Below are 23,699 nucleotides of genomic sequence, written 5' to 3'. Positions count from 1 at the left end.
AAGTGAACGCGTAGGTCCAGGAGCTCTGACCTAGGGCTAGTGAAAGCTCTCTCCTAGGTGTAATTCACATGAGGCTGCTCAGCTACTCCACTGAGAGAAACACAGGTCAGGGACAAGATATGAGGCCAAGCTGAAAGGAGCAACAGGTAGTGATTAAATGTTTGATTATTCATCAACTTAAGGATGGTGCCACTGATGTATCTGTGTTAGAAGAGACGGTTCTGAAAAAGTCTTTGCTTCAGGGTCTCTTCCTCAGCAGCACTGAGGAGACTCCATGGGCCTGCTGGCTGTCACACCTGGTGGCCACCGAGGCACTGCCCAGGAGAGGCAGCAGGAGCGCGAGGCTGTCAGGTGGCTGCCTCTCTCTGCACACGAGATGATTAGGATGAAGACACAGCAGTGGACCAGGACCCCAGGTCCCTCAGCAACCACACCCTCACACCATAGCTCCCCATTTCTGGTTCCTGGCAAACCTACCAGTGATGAGAGGAGAGCTCTCTGGAGACTATGAAAAGGGCTTTCCCCTGCAGCTCAGGCGCTGTCCCTGTAAAGATGGAGTCAGTGAGCCTGCCTCGGTCCATCCTCACAGGCACAGCCTTGACTAGAGATGGTCAAAGCTGTCTTCATTTTGGTATTCAAATGCAGTAACCACCTCTCTGTCACTGAGTTCCCACAAAATGGAGCGTGAGGCAGAAAAGGTGCCTAGAGACAAACCATGCTATCCCAGATGAGGAGCTGGCCCAGGCTACGTGTCCACGAGGAGCGTGTTTATGTTTCTTCTTAAAGTCTCTGTCCCATACATTTGTTTCCTCATTTTTCCTTGTCTTTTCAGAGAGATATGCATATGCGTGTGTGTTGCTGTTACAACACTGCAGTGTTTCATTGTGATAGTAGCTGGGTTTCTAGTGAAAAGGGAGTAGAAGGTGTGTGAAGAAAGTACTTAAGTCTGAGGATTTGGATTGTCCTCTGGGCACCACGTAAGTGTGGCTGCCAGGTCCTTTCAGAGTCTAAAGACAGAATTAGGCGAAAGTGGTGGAGCCGATAGCTGACCTGATAACACACAGTTATGCAGAACCGCCCTAGCAATGTTAAGGAGCCCGGAAATCAGAAGTTTGGGGACGTTACCTCTGAAGAGAGCTGCCATGGAGTGGAGCTCCCCCACTTCCATGGAAGGGACGCACAGCTCCCCTTCTTTGGAGGAGCGGTATTGTGTGCTCCAGTGACGACTCCTATAGAGGAGATAGCACAGCCCTCTTGACTAATACCCCACCAGCTTCCTTCCTTGTTACTGGCTTTGTGGCCTGACAGGCGCCCTACCCCATTCCTAACATCCACATGTCTTAAACAAAAAGGATAAGCTAAATGGTCTCTACAGTCTTCCCAACATTGACGTCCTCAGTTCTTTCAAAAAACATAGATGGGCTGCCAAGATGGCTCAGCAGGTAAAGGCATCGGCACCATGCTAACCACCTGAGTTCAATCCCTGGGACTCATGGTGGAAGAAGAAAACTGAGAGCTAGAAGTGCCTCTGACCTCTGTACATATACTATGACATGTGCCTGTGTCACAGATGATAGATAGATAGATAGATAGATAGATAGATAGATAGATAGATAGATAGAGCCATAACACATCACATCCATGAAATCAGCACCCAGGACAGGTTTGTGTACTGGCAGTCGTGGCTGCCATCTTTCTGGCTGAGAGTCATAGAGTCATCAATACACTATGAGTCACTTTGTTGGATTGGTTAGATATCTTGCTCCTGGCCCATTTGGCCTGCCTCTGAGTCTTCATGCCTCTGAAAGAAATCAAGAGCCTTGCATCAGGAGCTCACAAGACTTTTTCAGAGAGCAGGTGGCATTTTCAGGGATGCTGATAGAACACCTAAACTACAAACTAGAATGTTAGGTCAGTCTACTCTTTGCATGGGCCCGGAAAGGCAAGGATCAGCCTTGAGAGAAAGCAGAGTTAGGTGCAGAGCGTGGCCAGAGGAAGATGCTAAGAGCAAACCATGCTTCGCAGACTTGGCCATCTGCCTATGAGGACGGGGTAGGGAAACCACTTAATTAAATAGTCCTGGGTCCACAGGACACGTGAACCTTTCTGATTTGATTTGATGCCATCAGCATCTTTTTATTTATGTTTTAAAATTGAAAATGTTAATCTTTATGCTTCTGAGTTAGCAAGAGCCGTGCTGTGGTCCTGCTCAGTTAGCAAGAGCCGTGCTGTGGTCCTGCTCAGTTGGCAAGAGCCGTGCTGTGGTCCTGCTCAGTTGGCAAGAGCCGTGCTATGGTCCTGCTCAGTTGGCAAGAGCCTCCACTGGGCTACACACTCAGCCCCACCTTTAGCATCGTTATTTATTTTCCTTCACCAATAGAAAGCACAGCTAGATGGCAGCACATTTCAGTCAGCCAAGTTCAAAACTGCAAAGTGCGTAGGAATCTCATGTACCAGGGGCTACAGGTCACTGGTTGTTCACGCAGAGGGCAGATGATTAACAGGATTTTCGGGAAGCAGCCACTATGGACCTGGATAGGAGCCTGGGAAGCCAGTTGGCTTGAATGGGGAAAGGAAGCGAGGCTCCCCAGCATTCCCTGGTGGCCACACAGAGGAGCTGTGGGTGGGAGAGGTGTGCCCTTCCGAGCATCTCAGCCCTTCCACGGGAGCAGCAGGGTTGTCCTGTCCAGGAGAAGGGTCTCTGGGCACAAATTGGGGGTTATACTCATGGGCGGGGATCTGCCACAACTTGTCTGTGTACCCTGTTCTGATTGCCACATATTGTGCCTTGCAGATACTGGGTTACTTTGACTATGCTTTCACAGCCATCTTTACGGTTGAAATCCTGTTAAAGGTAACACATTTTTCCTTGACCCCTTCCTCTGTGCAGCCGCAGCAATAATGGTTGCGTTCTTTGCTTCCCTTCCAGATGCTAGGTTATGCGGACTATGTCTTCACGGGTACTTTTGCATTTGAGATCATTTTGAAGGTAACAGGCCAGCGAGCCCTGTGACTGAGGCTCCTCCTGTGTTGCGAGGCACAGGAGAGATGCGTGAAGTGCTTTGAACTGTTTTTTTTTTTTTTCTTCTGTGATCAAGCTAAACTTTTTTAAAACTAAAGGATATTTTTTTCTATGACCATTCCAACGTGTTTTTGCAGTTTTTCTTTAGCCTTTGAGTGCATGTAGGAGCTACTTCTTCACACTCTAGTTGGAATTATATTTTGTCTTTAAAAAAAAAAAATCCTTTGAAATGTGTTCACTAATAACGGGTAGGGCACCCTGTGTGAACTCTCGCCTCTTGTTCCCGGCCTCAGAGTCAGAGGACAAGCACTCAGGCTGTGACAGGAACCACTCCTTCCTTGCTCCTGGCACTACACTCTGGCTTCTGTGTCCTTGACGAGTAACTTACTTTTTATTTCCTTGCAACGTGTCTTGCAAGATGTGTGGAGATGTCCTGTGTCTGTTTTAATGGGATGGGCTTCCGTGTGCACAGACTAAAGGTACACCCGAATGTGCTGCCCATGCATGGCCTAGCAGGTGGCATCGTCACTGTGTGTGCTGTGTCCCTGTGAGCACCCCATGTGGAGGTTCCTTCCGACATGCTCAGAGGTCCTCAGATACTGCAGAGGACTAGCAGCCTCCACAAGTTGGGCCTTCTGAATCTGTTGTTGCGACCAGCTCCCTGTGGGGAGAAGCTGAGAAATGAAGAGTCTTAATTACAGTTGTCTTTAAAGTATTTTGAAGTTTATGTGTGTGCACGCGCACACACACACACACACACACACACACACACACACACACACACAAAACTTTATGTTGGGCAAGTAGGGACTTGGGCTCCTCACAAAATCTTCTGGTGACAAAACCTCAATTAATGTGGACAGGGAGTGGCCCCTTTGCGTCATCAATAATAATAATGAGTGCAAAACACCCACCCCATATATGTTCAACTCTGTTTCAAATCTTATAACAATTGAGTTTTCTTGTCGAAATGTAACCCAGTGGGCTTGGTTGTAGTCCCCTCAACATCGGGCCTGAGCAGAGCAGTGGTCGGGACCGAGGCTTATGGCCCTGTGGTAAAAACTGGCACAGAGCACATGGGATCCGTACCCAGGTCCTGTTTTTGCCATTTGGTACCTTGCCCTCCAGTGGAGCATTGCTCCATAGATCTATTAGCCTGATTAACTGAGGCTCCGCTTTACCGTGTGTTTTAACGCGGGAGAACTTCCTTGTTGAACTCTTCCTGTCGTCAGGTCCACAGACACCTCACTAGAGCACCCACTATGCGTGCTCCTGCTATGCAGGGTGTGTAACATGAGAACGAGACTGGCTCAGTATAACAGCACCCAGCAGCCTCCTTGCTACACCTGATATTTGTAGAGTAGCTAGACTTGGGAGAGCTGGGAACGGTGTCTTTGCACATGAGCCTATAGCCCTCTGCCCCTTTCCGGTTTTTCTGAAGTAAGTTACACAGTCATTCAGCCCCATTGCTTTGCGTTCCCGTGCAGCCACTGGTGAAGTCAGGCTTCTGTCAAGAGTTTGTGAAGAGCCCACGTTTTGGCTTGTTTGGTTTTGGACCCTGGAGGGGAGGAGGAAAACAGTAAATACACGTGTTTCTGTTCACAGATGACAACGTTTGGAGCATTCTTGCACAAAGGGGCTTTCTGCAGGAACTACTTCAATTTGCTGGACATGCTGGTTGTTGGGGTGTCTCTGGTGTCATTTGGGATTCAGTAAGTATTTGTGTGTCGGTAGAATGAATTTCCATGGGGAACTTGAACCTAATTCTTTCAAGCTGGCCACCGTCTCATGATTACAGCCAGGATGGCCTAACGTGCCCCATGGAAGAAAGTGCTGGGGCCATTTGTGTTTTCCTGTTTTTGGTTCTGTTTTTTCCTTGTGCCTACTGCTGGCTTGAGTGTATTATCCTCTTTGAAACTGGCTTTCAGCCACAGATGAATGACAGCTTGACTGAGAGAGAACAAATTGGGTTCTTCTTAGGCCCAGTCCAAGCCTTCGAGTATCCTCTCTCAGGGTGGCACTTTTCCTTCGCTGCAGGAGGAGGTTGGCCTTGGTGGTCTCTTGGGACCCCTTACACTTCCTGTGCCTGCAGGATACAGTTTCTTTGGGGCCAAATACTGCCTTTTTATCCTGTGCAGTACCTGGGGCAATCAACTGTGCTTGTGTCTTCTGTGGCCTCACTTCACTTTCCTGATGGCCTGTAAGCATCTGCTCTGGGCCCACCCGATAGCACCCCATATGTGCACGCACACATGTACAAAAGCCCCTTAGCTGAGGGGACCTGGATAGGACTATAAGTGAGGCACAGTGAAGCCACTGGCCTAGACCACTCTGTGGGAAGAAAAGCAGATGGTTTATTTGGGAATCAGACTTCTGGGCAATGTCTTAAGTGGTGGTGGCAGCAGGCAGAGAACAGTGGCTGGCAGGGAAAACTGTGGCAGGTAGTGGCAGGGAGGAAGGGTGTGGACCAGAACAGCCTGAGAGTTGGCACAGGGGCTTTGATCTGTTGCCGGCTGTTTAGGTTAATCAGGTGCTAGATGACCTTTGCCCAGGGTGGTTGACTGTGGGGACAGATAAGGGAAATGGGCCTGCTTCTGAGGAATGCTAGGTCTAGGGTTTTGTTTACTGGATAGCAATCCCCCTGCTTGCCTGGACAGAGTCTAGCCTGTCACTTAGGACATTGTCAGCAGCACTACCATCTTGGGGGCCTGCTTTGGACCAAACAAGCACCAAGCATTCCTGCCTAGAGTCGCCTTCCTTGTTCTCACTTCTGGCTTGCTACCCATGGAAGGAAGTTCTGAATTCACTTCCCAGGAAAACCTTCAGTCCAGTCCCTTCACAACTCTCATCAACCCCCTAGCTATTTATGCTCTTACAGGGTTTTCTTCTTGCACACTTCCTTCCAGGCCTGTGTTCTAGCCAAACCCACCCGTCCGGGACGTATGCACTGCTACTGCAGCCTAAGCCCCTCTCCTCTCTGTGAGCTAACTCCACTCCTTTAGGGCTCACCTGATGCCACATCCCTGAGAGGCCTTCCCAGCTGTCCCTGAGCCCAGGTGCCCCTGCCTTCCCTCCCTTGGTGGAGCACACTGCATTTATCACCCCCACCCCACCCCCCAGATGTGTGCTGCTCATCTCTCCTACCATATTTTACCCTGTGGAAGCCAGAAAAGCCCTAGCACCAAAGCACAGGTCCCCAGACTTAATCCCTGAAATCTAAATGTCAGGAATCTAGTGTTTACATTAGCATAACAGTTTGAAAATGTCTCCATAAAGTGCCTGAAGCAAGGCCTCTGTCAGCTCCCTCAGGAGGCAGGAGGCCCACTTTATGGCAGAAAGGAGCAGAGAGATCAATTCAAAGCCACATGGTTATGTAGGGTCCTTAAAGTGATGGGCACATGAGGTAGCTGATCCCCAGTCCCCTCTCCAGCTGTAGCACACACACCGCCGCCTGCTTTCTTACCTCTGTCCCTCCTTAGATCCAGCGCCATCTCCGTTGTGAAGATTCTGAGGGTTCTAAGAGTCTTGAGGCCTCTCCGAGCAATCAACAGAGCAAAAGGACTTAAGGTATTGAGCCTCTCCTTGGAGTGGGGCTGCCTTGGGTTGGGAATGGCTGCAGTTAGTAACTGTTTTCCTCTGGAGATGAGCTGGGCCTGCTGAGTTTCAGAGTAGGACCCTTCCACCAAAAAAAGCCGCCTCTGCCAAGTAGTGCCATTCTAAGACTGAAGGATGGCTCAGCAGGTAAGAGACTCGCTGCATAAGCGGTAGGCTCTGAGTCAAATCTGCAGACCCCGTGTAAGAAGCTGGGCCTGTTCCGATACTCCTGCAACCCCAGTGCTAGGGCGAGGTGGCTGAGACAGCAAGGGGCTTCCTGGTGGCTCTCCCTGCTCTGGGTTCAGTGAAAGGCCCCCCATCTGAAGAGTACAAAGTAGAGGCTGATACAGAGGGACACGCAATGTCCTCTTCTACTCTCCTCAGAAGAACAGGCACACATGTGGGGTCATGTACTCACATAACATGTATCGCTACACACTTACGAGAAAAATGACGTTTGTTTTTGTTAGCTGGAGATAGGGTGTGGCTATAATTACAGTAATCATTTGTTACTTCTCTAACAACAGTCTATCTTTGTGTTTATTTTAAGTTATAATCTATTCTCACATGGATTATACACCAGCCTAAAGTGCTTACATCTCTGTAAGGCCTTCCTGGCATGAGGCTCCTGTGAGCCCGTGTGTGGGTGGTGTTTCTTTTAGTTAAACTGACTTCTTCTGAGGAAGCCCAAGAAAGGGCACTTGAAAGGTGTTCCCTGGGCCTCTGGAATGGCTAAGTGGCTTAAGGCACTTGCCACTAAGCCTGATCACATGAGTTCAAATCCCGGGACCCAAGTGGGAGGAGAGCACCAGCCCCTGCATGTTGGCTCTCTGGCCTCCAAATGCACACATGCATGAGCACATACACAATAAGCAAACGTAATAAAAATAACAGTGCACACCAACACTCGTGCAGGGATAACCAGAAAAACAATGCATGAGGGTAGAACAGTTAGAAATTCAGGTCAAAATGCTCATAAACACAGAATCCCTGGCTTGCTGTGAACTTACTTCATGGCTAAAACAAGGAAGGCGAGTAGCAGCCTCGTGGCCTCTCTGTTTTCTCCCCAGCACGTTGTCCAGTGTGTCTTTGTGGCGATCCGAACCATCGGCAACATCATGATCGTCACCACCCTGCTCCAGTTCATGTTTGCATGCATTGGGGTGCAGCTGTTCAAGGTAGGGTTGCCCTCTCTCTCACTCAGGGCTAGAGCCGCCTTCCACAGGAGAGCCTGTACTGAGTCTCCGTCTGCTTTGTATCTAGGGGAAATTTTATCGATGCACAGATGAAGCCAAAAGTAACCCTGAGGAGTGCAGGTGGGTACCCCGAGAGCAGGCTGGGGAATTGGGAAGAAGGGATAGCAGGCCTCACGGATGTGCTCACGTTAGCATTTCAGAAGGTCTTGTCAAGGATGAGAAGCCTGTCCACTCAACTCGTGCCAGGAAGGAAGCATAGTGGCTGGTGTTTTGTTCAAGTGAAACTCAAGGAAAGTGAAATCAGCTGCTGTGTTCAGGGCACAGTTAGGTCAGTGTAGTCACATTATTGTTTAGTCAGCACCTCTCTCAAGGTTTGAAACCTTTTTATCATCCCAATAGAATGAGAAGATGGCATGGGCTACTTAGTATGGAGCTTACAAACTGGGGGAGGAACCCCCAGATAACAGACAAGGGCCGCCAGTGTCTCCCCTGCTGTCCATTGAAGAGTGCGAATGGCGTTCTCCCAAGTCAGACTTGCAGCTCAGGTCCCAGTGGTCAGGAGTGGCCTACCCTCTGCTAGAACAGTTGGCACTTCTTCGCTCCTTGTTGCTATTGCCCATGCTTTGGCAATATTTCTATTCACAACAGCCAACAGAGGAGAAGCAGTAAGAAATGTCCATAATTGAAGATGCTCAGTAAATATGGAATCTTACAGTCCATGTGTCCACTGCCCAGAGCTTAAGGCTACAGAAAATCTACATCCCTGACCTGTACGGTTACAGCTGGCCGGGGTCTAGCTGCCTGCCCCATACATGTTGGTTCGGGTTTCCTTGAACAAATGGTTGTGGCCACAGAACATCAGGTACAAGTTGCCTATGACTGCATACAGCTCCAAAAAATGTTATTGGCCCAGGCTGAGGGATGCAGAGCACCCCATGAGCCGATTAGGGCAGCCACAGTGTGGCTATGTGGGCCCTTCCCTCTAGCTTCCTGTTGCTGTGAGAGGACAGGAGTAGGCTTTGTCTCATGACTCCGTCGACGAGTACAGTTTTGTAGGAAATGGTGTGTGACAAAGGAAACTGGGACTAGCAATGGTGTATAACGGAAGAGATGGTTGGAACTAGAATGGGGATAAGCAGATACCTCAGCTTGCTTCTTAGAGTTTATGGGACTCTCCGTGGCCAAGTTACAGATGCTTTCACACACATTACCAGCCTCTCTTACGTGAGGAACATTTGCCATTTGGCTGTAGCTAATTGCTAGCACATGAACACTGGCTCTCTAGCTGCTCCTGCCCCAGAAAGTGCACTTTCACTGGTCATTACTAGAGAGTTACTGGAGCTGTAGAGTAGATGAAATGTGGGGTGAACAAAGGAGAAGCTCCCCCGAGACTGTCCGGTGTGTGGCCTGGCTGGGGCTACGTGCGGAGTTCTGTCTGTGATACTGGACTGATACTTCCTGGGGTAAAGCCAAGATGACTGTAACGTCTTTCCTCCACAGGGGGCTTTTCATTCTTTATAAGGATGGCGATGTCGACAGTCCTGTGGTTCGTGAGAGGATCTGGCAAAACAGTGATTTCAATTTCGACAATGTGCTTTCGGCAATGATGGCCCTCTTCACTGTCTCGACTTTTGAAGGCTGGCCTGCGTGAGTATAAAGAGTATCCAGGAAGCCGGGAGTGGGTGCGCACGCCTGTAATCCCAGCGCTCTAGGAGACAGGGGCAGGGGCAGGGGCGGGGGGGGGGGCAGGGGTGGCAGGGGCAGGGGCAGGAGCAGAGACAGGGCCAAGGGTATGGGCAGGGGCAGGGGCAAGGGAAGAGGCAGAGGCAGGGTCATGGGCAGGAGCAGAGGCAGAGGCAAGGGCAGAGGCAGAGGCAGGGGCAAGGGCAGAGGCAGATGGATCTCTAAGTTCGAGGCCAGCCTGGTGTACAGAGTGAGTTCCAGGACAGCCAGGACTGTTACATAGCGAAACCCTGTATCAAAAAACAAACCAACCAACCAACAAGAGTATTCAGTCTTCCACAAGATCCCTCTTTGCTCCTGGGGGACTCTGTTCTGTCATCCATCCAGGAGTGAGTTCTGACTTTGCTCTTCACAGCTGGAAAGGTCACCTATGACTAACTTTGGGCAACCTGTCATCATTTTTTGCCCATCATGTCTCCTCCATCTGAACAGGCAGGTGTTAAACATCCTCATCCTGCCTCAGGCTCTCAGCTGTCAAGGGCCTGGATTGGCATCTCTGGGTGTGGTTAAGGAGGCCCTAAGAGGCATTTGCTCTATAAGCTTCTGTCCACAGCTGCCCTTATGATGTCAGTAAAGAGGATTTGACAGTGTTTGAACTCATCCATTCACTCATCATGATCCATAACGGGCGCTAATGTGTGCCAGCCATGGGAAGCTGTCACCACGCCATTTCTTTCACAAAGGTGCTTACACACTCATCCACAAAATATCCCTTTGCCACCAATGCCATACAGCGTGCTGTGTTAGACAATGTGGGAGAGACAGCATGACTGAGGCAGTGTCACTGCCCTCAGAACCCAGAGTCCAGAGCTGGTAGAGCCATCTCATACTCATACGGTCTGGGTGAGTGGTGGTGATCTGGGTGAGAAAGGATATCAGGACATGAAGCAGGAAAGTAGAAGGCACTCTGTTGCCTTTCTTCAGCTTTCCCATGCCCAGAGGTGCTTCAGGAGGTGAGCGCCCAGGCTGGTTCTTGTTGGCTGCCAGGGCTCTAGGAGTGGCTCTGACAGATGTTCTCTGAAGTTCTACAGACACTTGAGTAGCACCTGCTCACTAGGGAACTCATGTGGGAGAAGAGAGGTGTGGAGTAAGAGCTTTACTCTGAAGAGATACTGTGGTAACGTCGGGTTCTGGACCGCTCTGCCTCAGTCAGCCATTGGGGCAGATGATGGGGGGGGGGGGTGGTGAACCAGCCTGGGGCTTGGAGCCACAGGACCTGAGCCCAGCTCTCAACTTTGCCCCTGAGGATTGTGACCTTGTGACCTTGGCACTTGGATGCCCCTTCATTAAATGGAGGATGGTGGGAATGGCTGCCCTTTTAGAGAGAAGTAAAGATAAAAGGAGAGGATGCTTGCACTATGGGGTGGGGTCCTGAAGGACTGACTACATTGGAGTGGGTTAGTTGAAGTTGGGGTGTTTTGTGATAGCGTCCTTCTTCTCAAGAGTTCTGTCTGATGCTGGAACTTCCTGTTTGGGTGTAGTGTGTCTGTCAGTGCACACACAATTCTCAGTTCCTCCAATACATCAATGTGATGTTCTTTAACTCTTATCTGTTAGTAGAAGGTTGCATTGTTGACTCTTTGTGGAATCTATGATTTTTTCAGTTCTCCAGATATCCTTAGAGTGATTATATCTGGGTAACCCCTCAGCTACATACCAGATATCTGAGCCTAAGGCTGAAGACGCCTCAGTGACCTGGCTGTGTTCAGAGGCCTTCATGTACCCCCCAACACACACACACACACACACACACACACACACACACACACACACACACACGCACACACACTGTGACTGTGCAGAGGAATTCTGGGTGCATGTGGTGGGACAGTGGGCTGGGCTGCTGGACAGTGGGAGTGTTCTCACCCAGTTTTTCTGTTCTCTAGGTTGCTGTACAAAGCTATTGACTCAAACGGAGAGAATGTCGGTCCCGTCTACAACTACCGTGTGGAGATCTCCATCTTCTTCATCATCTACATCATCATCGTTGCCTTCTTCATGATGAACATCTTTGTGGGCTTTGTCATCGTCACCTTCCAGGAACAGGGAGAAAAGGAGTATAAGAACTGTGAGCTGGACAAAAATCAGGTTAAAGTCACACACTGTTTGTGCTTCTGTCCCTCAAGCAAGAGCGGAGTAGCTCCTCCTTCAGTGGCTTTCTCTACATAGGGAGAGGAGGTCTCAGGCCCTGTCAAGATCACACTGTCAGCCATGTTGAGTCTCTGTAGAGTTGGTCACTAAACACAGAGCAGACTATGACTGGGGAACTTAATCCTCAAGCTTGTGATGAGCAATCGGAGAACACTGAGGGCCAGAACCCATGGTCATGGCTGACCAGCAATGGCTTAGACTCTTAGTACTGTGACCCAGAGCCTCAAATTACTCCCTCAAGCTCGCACAGTCCCCCATGGAGAGGCTCCTCAGTATCTTCTTGCTGCAGACTTTCTTGACCTTTGTGCTAGTCCTGTTGTAGCCTGGCCCTCAGGGTACGACTGTAGGGCAAGGAGCAGAATCCCTGGCCCCCACCCACTCGATCCTCTGACATCTCCAGAATATTCCCAGAGATTGCCAGGTGGCCCCAGAGTGCCAGGGACCACAGATGCTGTCGTTTAGGGGGCAGAGCCAGAAACTGACCTTGGGCTAAAGATTCTGGCATCGTTCGTTTCCCTCTTTGTGTTAGCTGCCCTGGAAGGAGTAGGAGCCTTGGCTCTGATTACCTGGTAAAGCAAGGGAACCAGGAGCTGTGCCCTGTCCCTGTTCCACCTGCACCTGCTCAGTGGCATCACGTGCATCTCTGCTCCTGGGGTCTTGGTCCCTTAGCTCGTTCGGAGACAATTTATGAAGGCCTGAAGGAGTTGCCCCTTAGATAGTCTTTTGAACCTTTAGCATCTGAGATTGAAAGTCTGTTCATAGAGTTTCCCATCTTCTATAAGGGGACATGGTGAGCAAGAATGGTCTGGCAGTGTAGCCTTCCTACAGTAGTGGGGCGTGGCATTAAGAGGTATCCCTGCCCAAGTGGCAACTGTGACTGCTCTGGAAATATGAGGATGGTGCTGACTTGCTTTGTAGAAAAACTCTGCCATGTCAGAGTGTCCTTGTAGACCCTACCAGCGATAATCTGGAGGAATCTGCCTTATCTCTTTGGCTACCTGAGAAAGGGAAGTGAGGAGAAGGTTAGGTGAACCATGCAGGGATGGAGTTATGTGTCTGTGACAACCCAAAACCCCAAATAGACTGGAATCTGGTGTCCCTAGAGTCAGAGTGACAAGGAGTCACAAACACAGAGAACTGGTCTGCAATCTGCTGATGAAGGCAGAGCGGCAGGAATAAGCCTTGAGGCCTATCGGAGGCTCCCTCTGGCCTGGCTCTAAATAAGGACTAGTCTCTGACCCTGAGTGAGCAAAGGGACATTGTAACCATCCTCACTGCCCTCTGGAGATGCTCCCAACCCATGAGACTGCACAGGCCCCTTCTGGATCTACTGGAGTGTCCAGAGAGCGTCCAGCCGCCTCTATGGCTCTTGAAGATCCCGTGCCTATCCTTAGCTGGCTCCCTCCTGTGGAGGACAACAGAGGCAGACCTGGCATCTGCACCTGCCAGCAGACAGGGAAGGTCCTGACAAGGCTTGGTCCAGGTCCCCACCCCACCAACCCCTGTCTAAGATATACTGCCAGTCCTCAGACAAATTTGCACGAGCTCTGTCTACAAGGCCCAACCAGCGCAGGGGCTGCTCCCCTCGCTTCTGAAATTACCGTGAGGCAAATGCTAGATCCTACCAGAGACTCCGCGGGCTTCCTCCTTGTTGTTCATGGCCCTTCCTGGAGGGCTGGAGTGAGCTCTTCTAGGCGAATGACCACTATGTGCTCTTCTTTGGAAGCTCTCGAACCCCCTATGTTTGCCTTTTTCTACCGTTGCAGCGTCAGTGTGTCGAGTATGCCTTGAAAGCACGCCCCTTAAGGAGATACATCCCTAAGAACCCATACCAGTACAAGTTCTGGTACGTGGTGAACTCCTCACCTTTTGAATACATGATGTTCGTCCTCATCATGCTCAACACGCTCTGCCTGGCCATGCAGGTAAAAATGGAAGTCACCGTGGGGACAAGCCTGAGGGTGCCACACAACCCTGTAGCCCAGATCCCCAGGGCAGCATGTGCCACCTCCCAAGAGGAGGGGTTTGGCTCTCCGATAAGCCTGGTTGATAGTGTGCTCAGAGTTTCATTCTGCCTGACTGTTGTCCTGGTAGACACATAAGGTCACTTGTATGTTTGGATCTGCCTGGGTGATAGGGTTGTGGGTGACGCTTCCACGGAGACTGTGTGTGGTGTCCAAGAGTGGCTGGGTACCAAAGCCGTGACACCACACAGGCCTCGGCTTCTGTCCTGCCTTTCATCCTTGTCCCATGTCACACCTTCTTTACGAGTGATGTGAGTAACCTTCCACACATGTTTCAGGGCAAAGGATTCTGATGAATTCTTCAAGTCTAGCACTTTGAAATTATTTTTAGATTATTTTTATTTAATTTTGCATTTATTGAGTGTTTTTCTGCCATGTATGTATGTGCACTGTGTGTGTGCCTGGTACCCACAGAAGTCAGAAGAGGGGTGTAGATGGCCTAGAGCTGGAGTTATGGGTGACTGTGAGCTATCATGTGGGTGCTGGGAACTGAACCTGGGTCCTTTGAGCCATCTCCCTGGTCCTGTGCTTGAAACTTTGGTCTAGACCTACCGCAGTGGCACTCATTGTTGAAAAAGAAAACTCAAGTTTTATCCCTGCCTTTAAGGGGCTCCTGATGTGGTAATGCAAGATATTTTCTAGTTTTTGAAATATTGACCTGAGTTGCAGTAACTTCTTGCTGACCTCGGCCAAATCAGATTGCAGAGCAGTGTTGACAGTGAGCCGCTAAGAAGTTACTGTCTGACAGACATGACACTTGGTCAGGAAGCCAGGACCAAGGTCTACTACAACCAGACTATGCTCAGGCTTGAAACCTAAGCAAATCAAGCCCTCGGCTCTTTGTAGAAGACAGGTCTAGAGTGAGGCACATGTGTTCAGGCACATTTCTAAACTTTTAAACTTGGAAAGAGGTCTGTATGTTGACCTAGGGCGAAACTGTAAAGCCTGCGTAATACCACCTTTAATGAGCCACAAACCTAAGTAGTCTAAGGTTTCTCACTAATCGCATTCTACCTTTATCTGTAGACATTTAGGTGGTATCTGCAATGTGTTAGTCAAGGACCTGAGCATCATTCCCAACAGAGAAAGGGTGACTTCCCCTTATACCCTGAACTAAAAGAACGGGCATGTTATTTCCTCCATCCTCCAGTCACCCTCATTGTGTCATGAATAACCCCAACCCCGTCATGTTTTTTGGAAACTCACTATATGACCTTGTAGTGCTGGGCTGAAATCTTGGGGGAGAATGCCGTACTGGAGGGTGGGAAATGACCCCAGGGTGCAGGTGTCAGGGGACCTCCCATTGCAAGGATGTGAGATCATGGGGCTTTGACAGCGGTACTTCTGCCTTCCTCCACAGCACTATGAGCAGTCGAAGATGTTCAATGATGCCATGGACATTCTGAACATGGTCTTCACGGGGGTGTTCACTGTCGAGATGGTTTTGAAAGTCATCGCATTTAAGCCCAAGGTAAGTTGTTGGATCTGCTCTGCAAAGGCTGTTGTTGAACCACCCGAGAAAGGGTCCTGCTTTCTTTTAGCCTCATGTTACTAAGTTATGCTAAACTGTCCTGCGAGCTAAGTAGCTTACCATCTGAGAACGTTAAAATCTGATTAGGACATCTGCTATACATATGGGAAAATAAATGTGCAAAGCCAAAACCCTATGAAAACAATTCTGAGAAAAAGATAGAACAGAATTGGGAATTTGTAGGCTGATGATCATTTAAAAACCCAGTTTTCTGTCTCTAGCGTGGCATGTCATGCTGTCTCAGGAAAATGTAGCTTATTTATCTGAGTAGTTGGGGGAGTGTCTGATAACCATCAGAAAGAGCTGACCCTGATTTCACTCTGAGATCTCTAGCAGGAAGACAGCGTTTATTTGTTGCTGGCTGACTGCATCCTTTTTCACCTTTTATGGGAGGTCCTAGTACCTCTCGCTGATGCCCCGTCTTTTGTTGGACTTAGAAAAGTTGCACTTGTTTGCAAGAAAATGAATCACGAACAACATTGCACTCACTCTGTTGAAGGAATGAGTGCATTGCTCCTTCCTTGGTAGGGAGTCAGTCCAGCCCCACAAAGCCCAAGGGCTGAGGTGTTCCAAGCCATAAAGCTGGGCATCAGAGAGCACCACTGTGAAACATCTGAACCCAGACCCTCAGTCCATCCCTTACTAGCTTAGCTAAGTTACTTCCCTGCCCTGTGCCCGGTTCCTCATCTGTCTATGAGAAGACTCATAGTCCAGTTTATGGGATGTGGTGGAGAGTGAAGACTTATTACATTCAACGTTTAAAGGGTGCCTGCCGTGTAGCACCATACTGGAAACTGTCACTCACACTGTTACACCATCACCGCTCTCCTCAGGCAATGGTCCTCTTTCATTCTAAAGCCCTAGACTGAGGAGCTGAGCCGAGCTGAGATGACTTGTGGGGTCTCCTTCCTAGCATAGACACAACTCTCAGAAGAGAGAATGACAGAGCCTGGTCCTAGGTGTTTGTACTCTGTGTGGATGTATCCATCAAATACGGTACAGCTTCAGAAATGGTTGGTTTCGTGTACTCAGAATTATACAGAATTTGAATTCCAGCCTGTTCCTTTCTTTAATTTGAAGTAATTCTTAGGCAATCTTTAATCGGATCTTTGTGGACCAAAAAGAAAGGACATTTGTAAGTGATGACTTGGGGAGATTGCAGTGGGGTCAAATTTGGCACCTTGCGCATGGCTAGATGTTACATACTGTGACTTGTCCATATCTACATACATAAACATCGCCTCTGTTTCCAAATTCATCAGAACCTCCTTGGAGACTCTGGTTTGCTTCTCTTTCGCCTATACTTCTTTGAACAATACTTGTCTGAACTGACGGAAAAGGTTGCAGAGTGAGAATGTGGAAAGTTCTTGAGAAATGTACACGGAACATTCCCATGGGACATTTCCCAGCAACCCTGTGCCATGTGCTCCTGTGCCTGGTGATTAAGCTCTGCAGTTCTCCAAAGCTTGCCCAGGTTGAGGAGAACACACACACACACACCCCATAGCATGTAAGCACGTTAAGTGTGTGTGCTTATTTGTGTGTATACATGCGTGCCTGTGTGTGTGAGTATATGAGAGTGTACATGCCCATACTACCCTCTAAGGCCAGTGCATCAATGGCTTGTAGTGCACTGCTTGGCCCAGTGAGTCTGCAAGCCTGGGCGGAATGCCCAGGGTCCTGTGAACAGATGAGTAATACTGCTATACCAGAGAAGCTAATTTGCAATCAAAGTTTTTAAATCGGTGATTTCCACCGACCACGTGCAAGCCTTCTTGTTTTGCTCAGCAAGGTGTTTTCATGGCCTCAGATGACCTCAAATTATAATCCAGAGAACCTTTAAAACAGTAGCACCAGTCTTGCTCTTGAAAAGCAATGTTTCTGTGATGGCTTGCGTAAGTGCTTTGTGCTAGCCAATGGGAGGAGAACAGATTCACCAAGACACAGTGTTCTTCCTCAATTCCGCCCCCAACCCCCAAACCCCCAACCCCCAGGCCCCAGCCCCCAGCCTTTAAATTCTAGTTCTTCTCATTGGTGTCCTAGGTCAGGTCAACAGGCTACCTGTCCACACTTACACAGTCCAGGACCCTGTGCCACCCACATCCACTTCAGTTAACCCAGTTGAGAAAGTTGCTCCCAGGCTTGTCAGCAGGCCAACCTGATGCAGATGTCCCTCATTGAGAATCTCCTCTCGGAGCAGTCTAGGCCATGTCCCATCAACAGTTTAAACATACTAGCCATCTCCAGAACAAGTTCCAGGACAGCCGGGGCTACACATGGAAGCCCTATATTGAGAAAGAGCAAACAGAGCCTGGCGCCATGGTGGCGCACACCTTTAGTCCCAGCACTTGGGAGGCAGAGGCAGGCAGGCCTCTGAAAGTTTGAGGATAGCCTGGTCTACAAAGAGAGTACAGCCAAGGCTATACAGAGAAACCCTGTCTCAAAAGACCAAAAAGAAGAAGAAGACCAAGAAGAAGAAGAAGGAGAAGAAGAAGAAGAAGAAGAAGAAGAAGAAGAAGAAGAAGAAGAAGAAGAAGAAGAAGAAGAAGAAGAAGAAAAAGCAAGGAAACAAACAAAAACCCAAGACCTAATATTAAGCACAATAACTGAAATGTCAGAAATTTTATGTCTGTATAATAAAAGCCATTACATGCAGCTGACTCACTTGTTCTTTTCAGGCAGGTAGAGCTGAAAGAAGGAAGGAAGGAAGGAAGGGAGGGAGGGAAGGAGGGAGGGGTAGAAGATGTGCTTGTTAGCTGCTGGCTCCACTTGAGAGGCCCTGGCTTCAGGGTTCAGTTACAGAGGCGTATGTTGCTCCTTCATGTGGGAGGGTAGGTGGGGACGGCCCTGTGTGAGGAACCATGGTGCCTTTAGTGCAGAAAGGATGGAGGAGCTGAGTCATGGCCCAGGCAGCCATCTCACGAAATGGGAGGCTACTAAACAGGGTAGCAGTGTGTGGGAAGAAAGGGAGGGCAGCCATTTCTGCCTCCCCTGGACTGTCAGAGCACCTGGGCAGAGCCTTCCCCTCCAGCCACGTGAACCATGAAACCTCCTGTGGGCTAGAGGAGGGCGTGTCAGCCTTTGGGCTGTGAACTATAAGGATGTGGGCGCCATTTTGGAACTGTGAAAGCTGTTATTATGTATCAGACTTCGAAAAAGTTCTCAGGGAGTATGAAACCCTAATCTTGCTGATCTGGAGGGATTTTATCCACCATGGTGTACCAGGAATGACCCAGACAGGAACACCGATCATTGTGGAAAGATCAGGGCTGCAAGAGGGGTTGCTTCACAGTGCGCACAGGGTGGAGCTGTCCTCCTGTACATCCACCAGGCAAGATGAGAAAAGCAGGGCTTGGAACACAGGCCAGTCAGGAAGTGAGGGAAGGAGGCCCAGCCTTTGGGTGCTCTGTTAGTGTTTTGAAGTCTTAGCATTGCTTGAGGAGTTCATTCCACCCTGTAAGAGAGTCTGGAGAAAATAAAAAGGGTGTGGGGAGCGGGGCAAGGACATGTCCATCAACATAGTGTGTGGTGATGCAGCCAAGTAGAGAACTACTTGCAGCAGTGTAAGTCATTTGAGAGTACTCTGTGATGCTGAAGGCTCTGTGTGACCCAGGAGACTGCCTTGGGAAGGAAGCAGGAGGCTGTCTTGTATCCTGGGGCCAGCTCTTTATCTTGCCTCAGACCGCATGAGGTGTCCATAAATCAGGAGTGCCTGCCTTCCCTCTGTCTGACCAGCTAAGAATCCTGTATTCATAAGACGCAAGCTGAGGAGCTGTGAGCTTTGCTTTTAAGTAAACATTCCTGTTAGATTTGAGGTAGGACATTTCCGTTTGTCAGCTCCATGAACTTCAGAGAGAACTTTTTGAGCACCAGCCAGTGGGGGCCAAGTGTAAGAGACACCATAGTTGTAAAGGAGGGACCAAGAGTAGATCAGAACTCACTGACATTGCGTCTGGGAGTCTCGTTGTCAGCAGTAACAAAGGGAAGCAGTAAGCATCAGTCAGAATGTTGATGGATGGGAGTGCCATTAGACATAAACAGGAAACATCCTGTTGTTAGGAGTCATCGTGTCCATCTTTTCCATAGTGCAAGAGATAGCTGTGGCTCTGCAGAGGCTTCTAGCCCTGCAGTTGATCATAGGCTTCTAGGCCTTGACACTTCAAAGTACTTCTGCTCTTTTTCCTCATTTGGCTGTAAATATACTCACTGTATATATGCTGAGCCCCCCTTTCTAGAGTTCAGACCTAGATTTTTACTCTTAAAACATGATTTACCTTTTCAAGACAGATCTTGGCAATATAGCCTTGGCAACTGGAAGCCTCTAGCTCTGTACCGAATGTAGCCCCCACTTCTGGTATGGCTCCCCATGGTGTCCATTGTCAACAGGTGCCAGTTAAGGATGTCATGTGAAGGTCCTGGAAGGCATAAACCACAGAGAATATACATCTACATTTGTAAGTCTCAAGTATGTTAGAACTGACACAAGATACAAGTCCCTAAAAAACGAGGAGCCAGGAAAAACTCAGGTACAAGTTTGTGGAGAAAGATATGGCCCTGTATCAAACACTGACTGGATTCAAGGTTCTGGGTTGCTGACACAGTTGGTGGAGGTGATGATAGGATACGTTATGTGGTCCTCATCCTTGGAAGGCTTTGGTGTGGCAGACCTTCTGGATGAAGGTGTGAGAAAGGCACTCAGTATGAGAGAGTATAGAGGCAGTCAGACGGATATAGGAAACTTCCGTGAAGAAGCTGGCCTCAAAGGAGGAAGTGGGTTTGAGCTGATTAAGGTCAGTGGGCTTGCATAGGTATCAGGAGATGGGAAAGAGCCAGGGAGGCTGTTGGGGGATCTAGAGGAGTTCACTTAGTCTGGAGGAGGGAGAGAACAGAGAAAAGCAAGGGTCAGGGTAGAAGGAGGCCATTGGCCATCTGGGAGCCCTGGCACATCCTCTTCATCCTAGAGGGTTTTTTCCCCCACAGGACCTGCTCCAACTTGTCTTTACTCCACAAGCAAGAGTGTCCTTGCCACAGGACTCTGCTCTAAGGCTCTATGCATCTCTGCATCTGCCGCCCTACAAGTGAGGCCCTTTAGACGAGTCTCTTTGTGTCCTTCCTTCAAACCAAGAGCTCTTGGGAATCCCGCTGCACCGTAGGACTAGTGAGGATGAGGGGGTGCTGCTGATCTGGTGGCTTTAAGTGGGAAAGGGGAAATGAGGGGAGCTTGAAGACTCGGGGAGGTATAGGGGAGCCTCACTCTTTCATCAGCTCATGAAGGTTTGGGGTGGACACTCTGGGTGTCAGGACAGGGTTACCCTCTACCTGTCCAGGGCCATAGGTATGTGGTGTGTGTGTGTGTGTGTGTGTGTGTGTGTGTGTGTGTGTGTGTGTGTGTGTGTGTGTGTGTGTGTACACACATATGTGCCCCTGTCCATGCCCGTTCTCACTCAGGCCCTTTCTCACACACATGGGAGCACAACCACCCCTCTGTGCCCCTTTCCACCAGTGGACAGTATTGTTGTCTCCCCTTTGGCTTTCCTGACCCCTTCCCTGGTTGCTACGGGTGCTGTGGGGACTCGGATGCGTCCCCTCATATGATCCATGTGATGTTCCCTTCATAAGTGCTCATAAACATCTGCCCCTGCCCGCTCTGTCCAGGGGTATTTTAGTGACGCCTGGAACACGTTTGACTCCCTCATCGTAATCGGCAGCATTATAGACGTGGCCCTCAGCGAAGCCGACGTAAGTATGCACCTGTGTGGCCTGCGTCCTCTCTCTCCTGTCTGCACATTCTGCTCCCTGCCCTGATGTGGCATCACCTGGACAAGTCACAGATCCCAGTCACACATGATCGGAAACTAGACATTTCCTCACAGAGGCTGTGGGAAAGAGCCTTCTAGAGTAGAGCCTTAGCCCAAGGCCTCTGCAGACACAAATCACCTTTGCAGGGTTGACTCTCTGGCACCATTGACCCCAGGCACTAGTAGGCAAGGTAAGATAGGGTGTCTCTGGTTGTTTCCATTTGCTCTGTCAAAGTCCATCCAAAGTGACGCATCTATGACATGTTTGTCTTGGGGCGATTTTTTTTTTTCCCAAGCAGTCGAGTGGCACATTGTTAACGCTGTCCTTTTCTTCTTTTTTTCCTGTTGTGCTTCCTGTCTTCTGTGGCTTCTGAATGCTTGCCTAACAGCACTATTTCACTGATGCATGGAACACTTTTGATGCCTTAATTGTTGTTGGTAGCGTCGTTGATATTGCTATAACTGAAGTGAATGTAAGTAGCAAACTTCGTGTCCCTTAACGTGGTTCGTTAAGTCTGATGTGGAAGAGACCACACCCGTGAATCTCCATGTGCATAAGAGTTTCAGACACTAATCCACTTTGAAAGGTTAAAGTCAGTGTGTGGCCTCCTTTCCCTTGTACTATGTCCACCCCTTCCCCTAAAGAAATGGAGGCTTGAGCATAAAATGTGCCACCTTGGAACTAAAATAGTTATTTTTAAAAGATCATGCTCCACCAGTGGAGTGCTCCCGCTCTCTAGCTGGGTAACCTTCAAGTCTCAGCTTTCCCAGCTATAGGATGGATGGCTCTGTGATGGCACAGGACACCTCTATAGCCACGCCTGGGCTGAGGTGGCTGCCGCCACTGTTCTCTTAGCTTTGAGTCCGCTCTCAACCTAGCTGGTGACCCCAAAGAGTGTTACCGGTGTGTGTCGTGAATCAGTGCCCTCTTCGCCACGTGCAGTTTATTCTTAACAAGGGAACACGTGTAATAGGCAAATCAAGTCCCCACCAGAGGCAGGCTGACAACTCACACATCAGAGTTTGAGAAGGGGGACACCAGCTTCCTCAAGTGAGGGTCCAAGGCAGACAGAAGAGGGCCCTGTCCATTTATAGGTTTCAGTGAGTGTCAGCGTCTATACCCTTCATAGCGGTGAGCCAAGCTAGGGGAAGTCCTGTTGCGTGGTGTTGCCTTCTGCTCTGTGTTGCCAGTCCAGTGCTGCCCCTGCCACTCAAGCGCTCTGTTCTGCCTGGCTGACATATACACAGCTGAGAGCTGTCTGCTCCATCCTGGTGCCCAGACCTCCTGGACCAAATGGGAACGGTCCAATGAGCACAGGCTGACGTCAGTCAGCATGGATGGCTGGACAGCCAATAACCTGGCAGTTCTAGCCCTACTTCAACCTTGACTTATTGAACCCAGGCTTCAGTTTCTCACTCATAGGCCCAGCAGAGTGAATATATCTGCTGGGAATACAATGATGTCACTATTTGTGAAAATACTTATTAAAACAAAGGGTTATGAAGACACACTAGTTTGTGCAATCTTCCTGTATACTATGTGAAATAGACTTGAAGATATTATCATGGCCACCAAAGTATAAAGTAAGCTTTGTCACACCAAAATCCGTGCAATGTCAAGATGGTAAAAGGACATTTTACTAGGCCTGGGTACATACACATAGCAACCTTGAGCCCAGACAGTATAAATTCAACTTTATGAGACATATTCTATAGCCAGCTATAAACTTGTCATTCATGTCAGTGACGTTTGAGTGTAAAATAATCTAGTGTTACTGCAAGAACAGCAGGACCCTACCTTGACTGCCATGTGGCATAGCATCTGACTGCTTTAATCATCTCAAGGCATTTGGAGTATCTATGGTGGAACTTCCCTTGGGTCAAAAACAACATATGACAGATGTTAAAATACCACTAGCTGTTGTCCTAACAGACTTTTTAGGTGCTGTGAGCCAGAGGTCATAAACTCTTATTTCCTGGGTACCAGGATGTCGCCACGGCTTGTTGACCAGCTAGACCCAGCTTTCTCATGCTGCCCACCTGCTGGCCAGCTAGCATGACCTAGCACACTCAGCAGCAACACCTGCTTCACGGGCTGGGCGCTGGCCCTGCTTCTCAGCTCTGACCTGGCCCTGCCTGCAGTGTCTCAGGGTAGCTGTGCTTCTCTGTGGGTTGGGCAGCCCTACACTTGTGTGTCTAGTTAGCAGTTTACATCCGGTGTCTGTGCAAGGCCTCTTTCCTGATAGCCAGCTCTCACCAAAGACTCGCGCTGGAGAACGCTCCCAGTTCCCAAACCTGCTGTCAGTCAGTGGCCTTTCTCTGACTAGCTGTACTCTGAGACCAAACACTTCTTAACCTTGGCCTTGGCAGCTCCCTACCCTGGGTTACGTACAAAGATCTCAGTTGTCAGTCCACTGTCATTGACACAAAAGTTTTGCTCCCTGTTCATTTACTCCATCTTCAACACCCATTTCACTGCTTGTAGGCTTGGAGCTAGGCTCTGGGAATAACAAAAGATTAAAAAAAAAGACAGAAAACTCTTTATCTCTGATGTTAAAGATATGTAAGAATGGGAATATTTATTCCTGCGTCCTTCCTCCATACATACAGTTCCCCAAGTTGCCCTGGAGAGCAACGCAT

The 23,699-nt window shown here is 49.2% G+C and overlaps 1 protein-coding gene across 4 annotated transcripts in view; it reads left to right on the top strand.

Annotated features, from left to right (window-relative positions):
• Cacna1d (calcium voltage-gated channel subunit alpha1 D) overlaps positions 1 to 23,699 on the top strand; it is a 303,221-nt gene that overhangs the window by 233,839 nt on the left and 45,683 nt on the right. For all 4 annotated transcript variants that reach the window (XM_051140971.1, XM_051140957.1, XM_051140975.1 and 1 more), the window contains 10 exons: positions 2,795 to 2,854; positions 4,628 to 4,734; positions 6,502 to 6,589; positions 7,687 to 7,794; positions 7,880 to 7,932; positions 9,313 to 9,459; positions 11,442 to 11,643; positions 13,473 to 13,631; positions 15,091 to 15,201; positions 20,917 to 21,000. In XM_051140971.1, the coding sequence (XP_050996928.1) occupies positions 2,795 to 2,854; positions 4,628 to 4,734; positions 6,502 to 6,589; positions 7,687 to 7,794; positions 7,880 to 7,932; positions 9,313 to 9,459; positions 11,442 to 11,643; positions 13,473 to 13,631; positions 15,091 to 15,201; positions 20,917 to 21,000 (1,119 nt within the window). The remainder of the gene's footprint in view (positions 1 to 2,794; positions 2,855 to 4,627; positions 4,735 to 6,501; positions 6,590 to 7,686; positions 7,795 to 7,879; positions 7,933 to 9,312; positions 9,460 to 11,441; positions 11,644 to 13,472; positions 13,632 to 15,090; positions 15,202 to 20,916; positions 21,001 to 23,699) is intronic.

The sequence above is a fragment of the Acomys russatus genome, chromosome 3 (genome assembly GCF_903995435.1).
Source record: "Acomys russatus chromosome 3, mAcoRus1.1, whole genome shotgun sequence".
Lineage (NCBI taxonomy): Eukaryota > Metazoa > Chordata > Mammalia > Rodentia > Muridae > Acomys > Acomys russatus.
The sequence above is the reverse complement of the archived record's forward strand: the minus strand, read 5'-3'. Positions and strand labels throughout refer to the sequence as shown.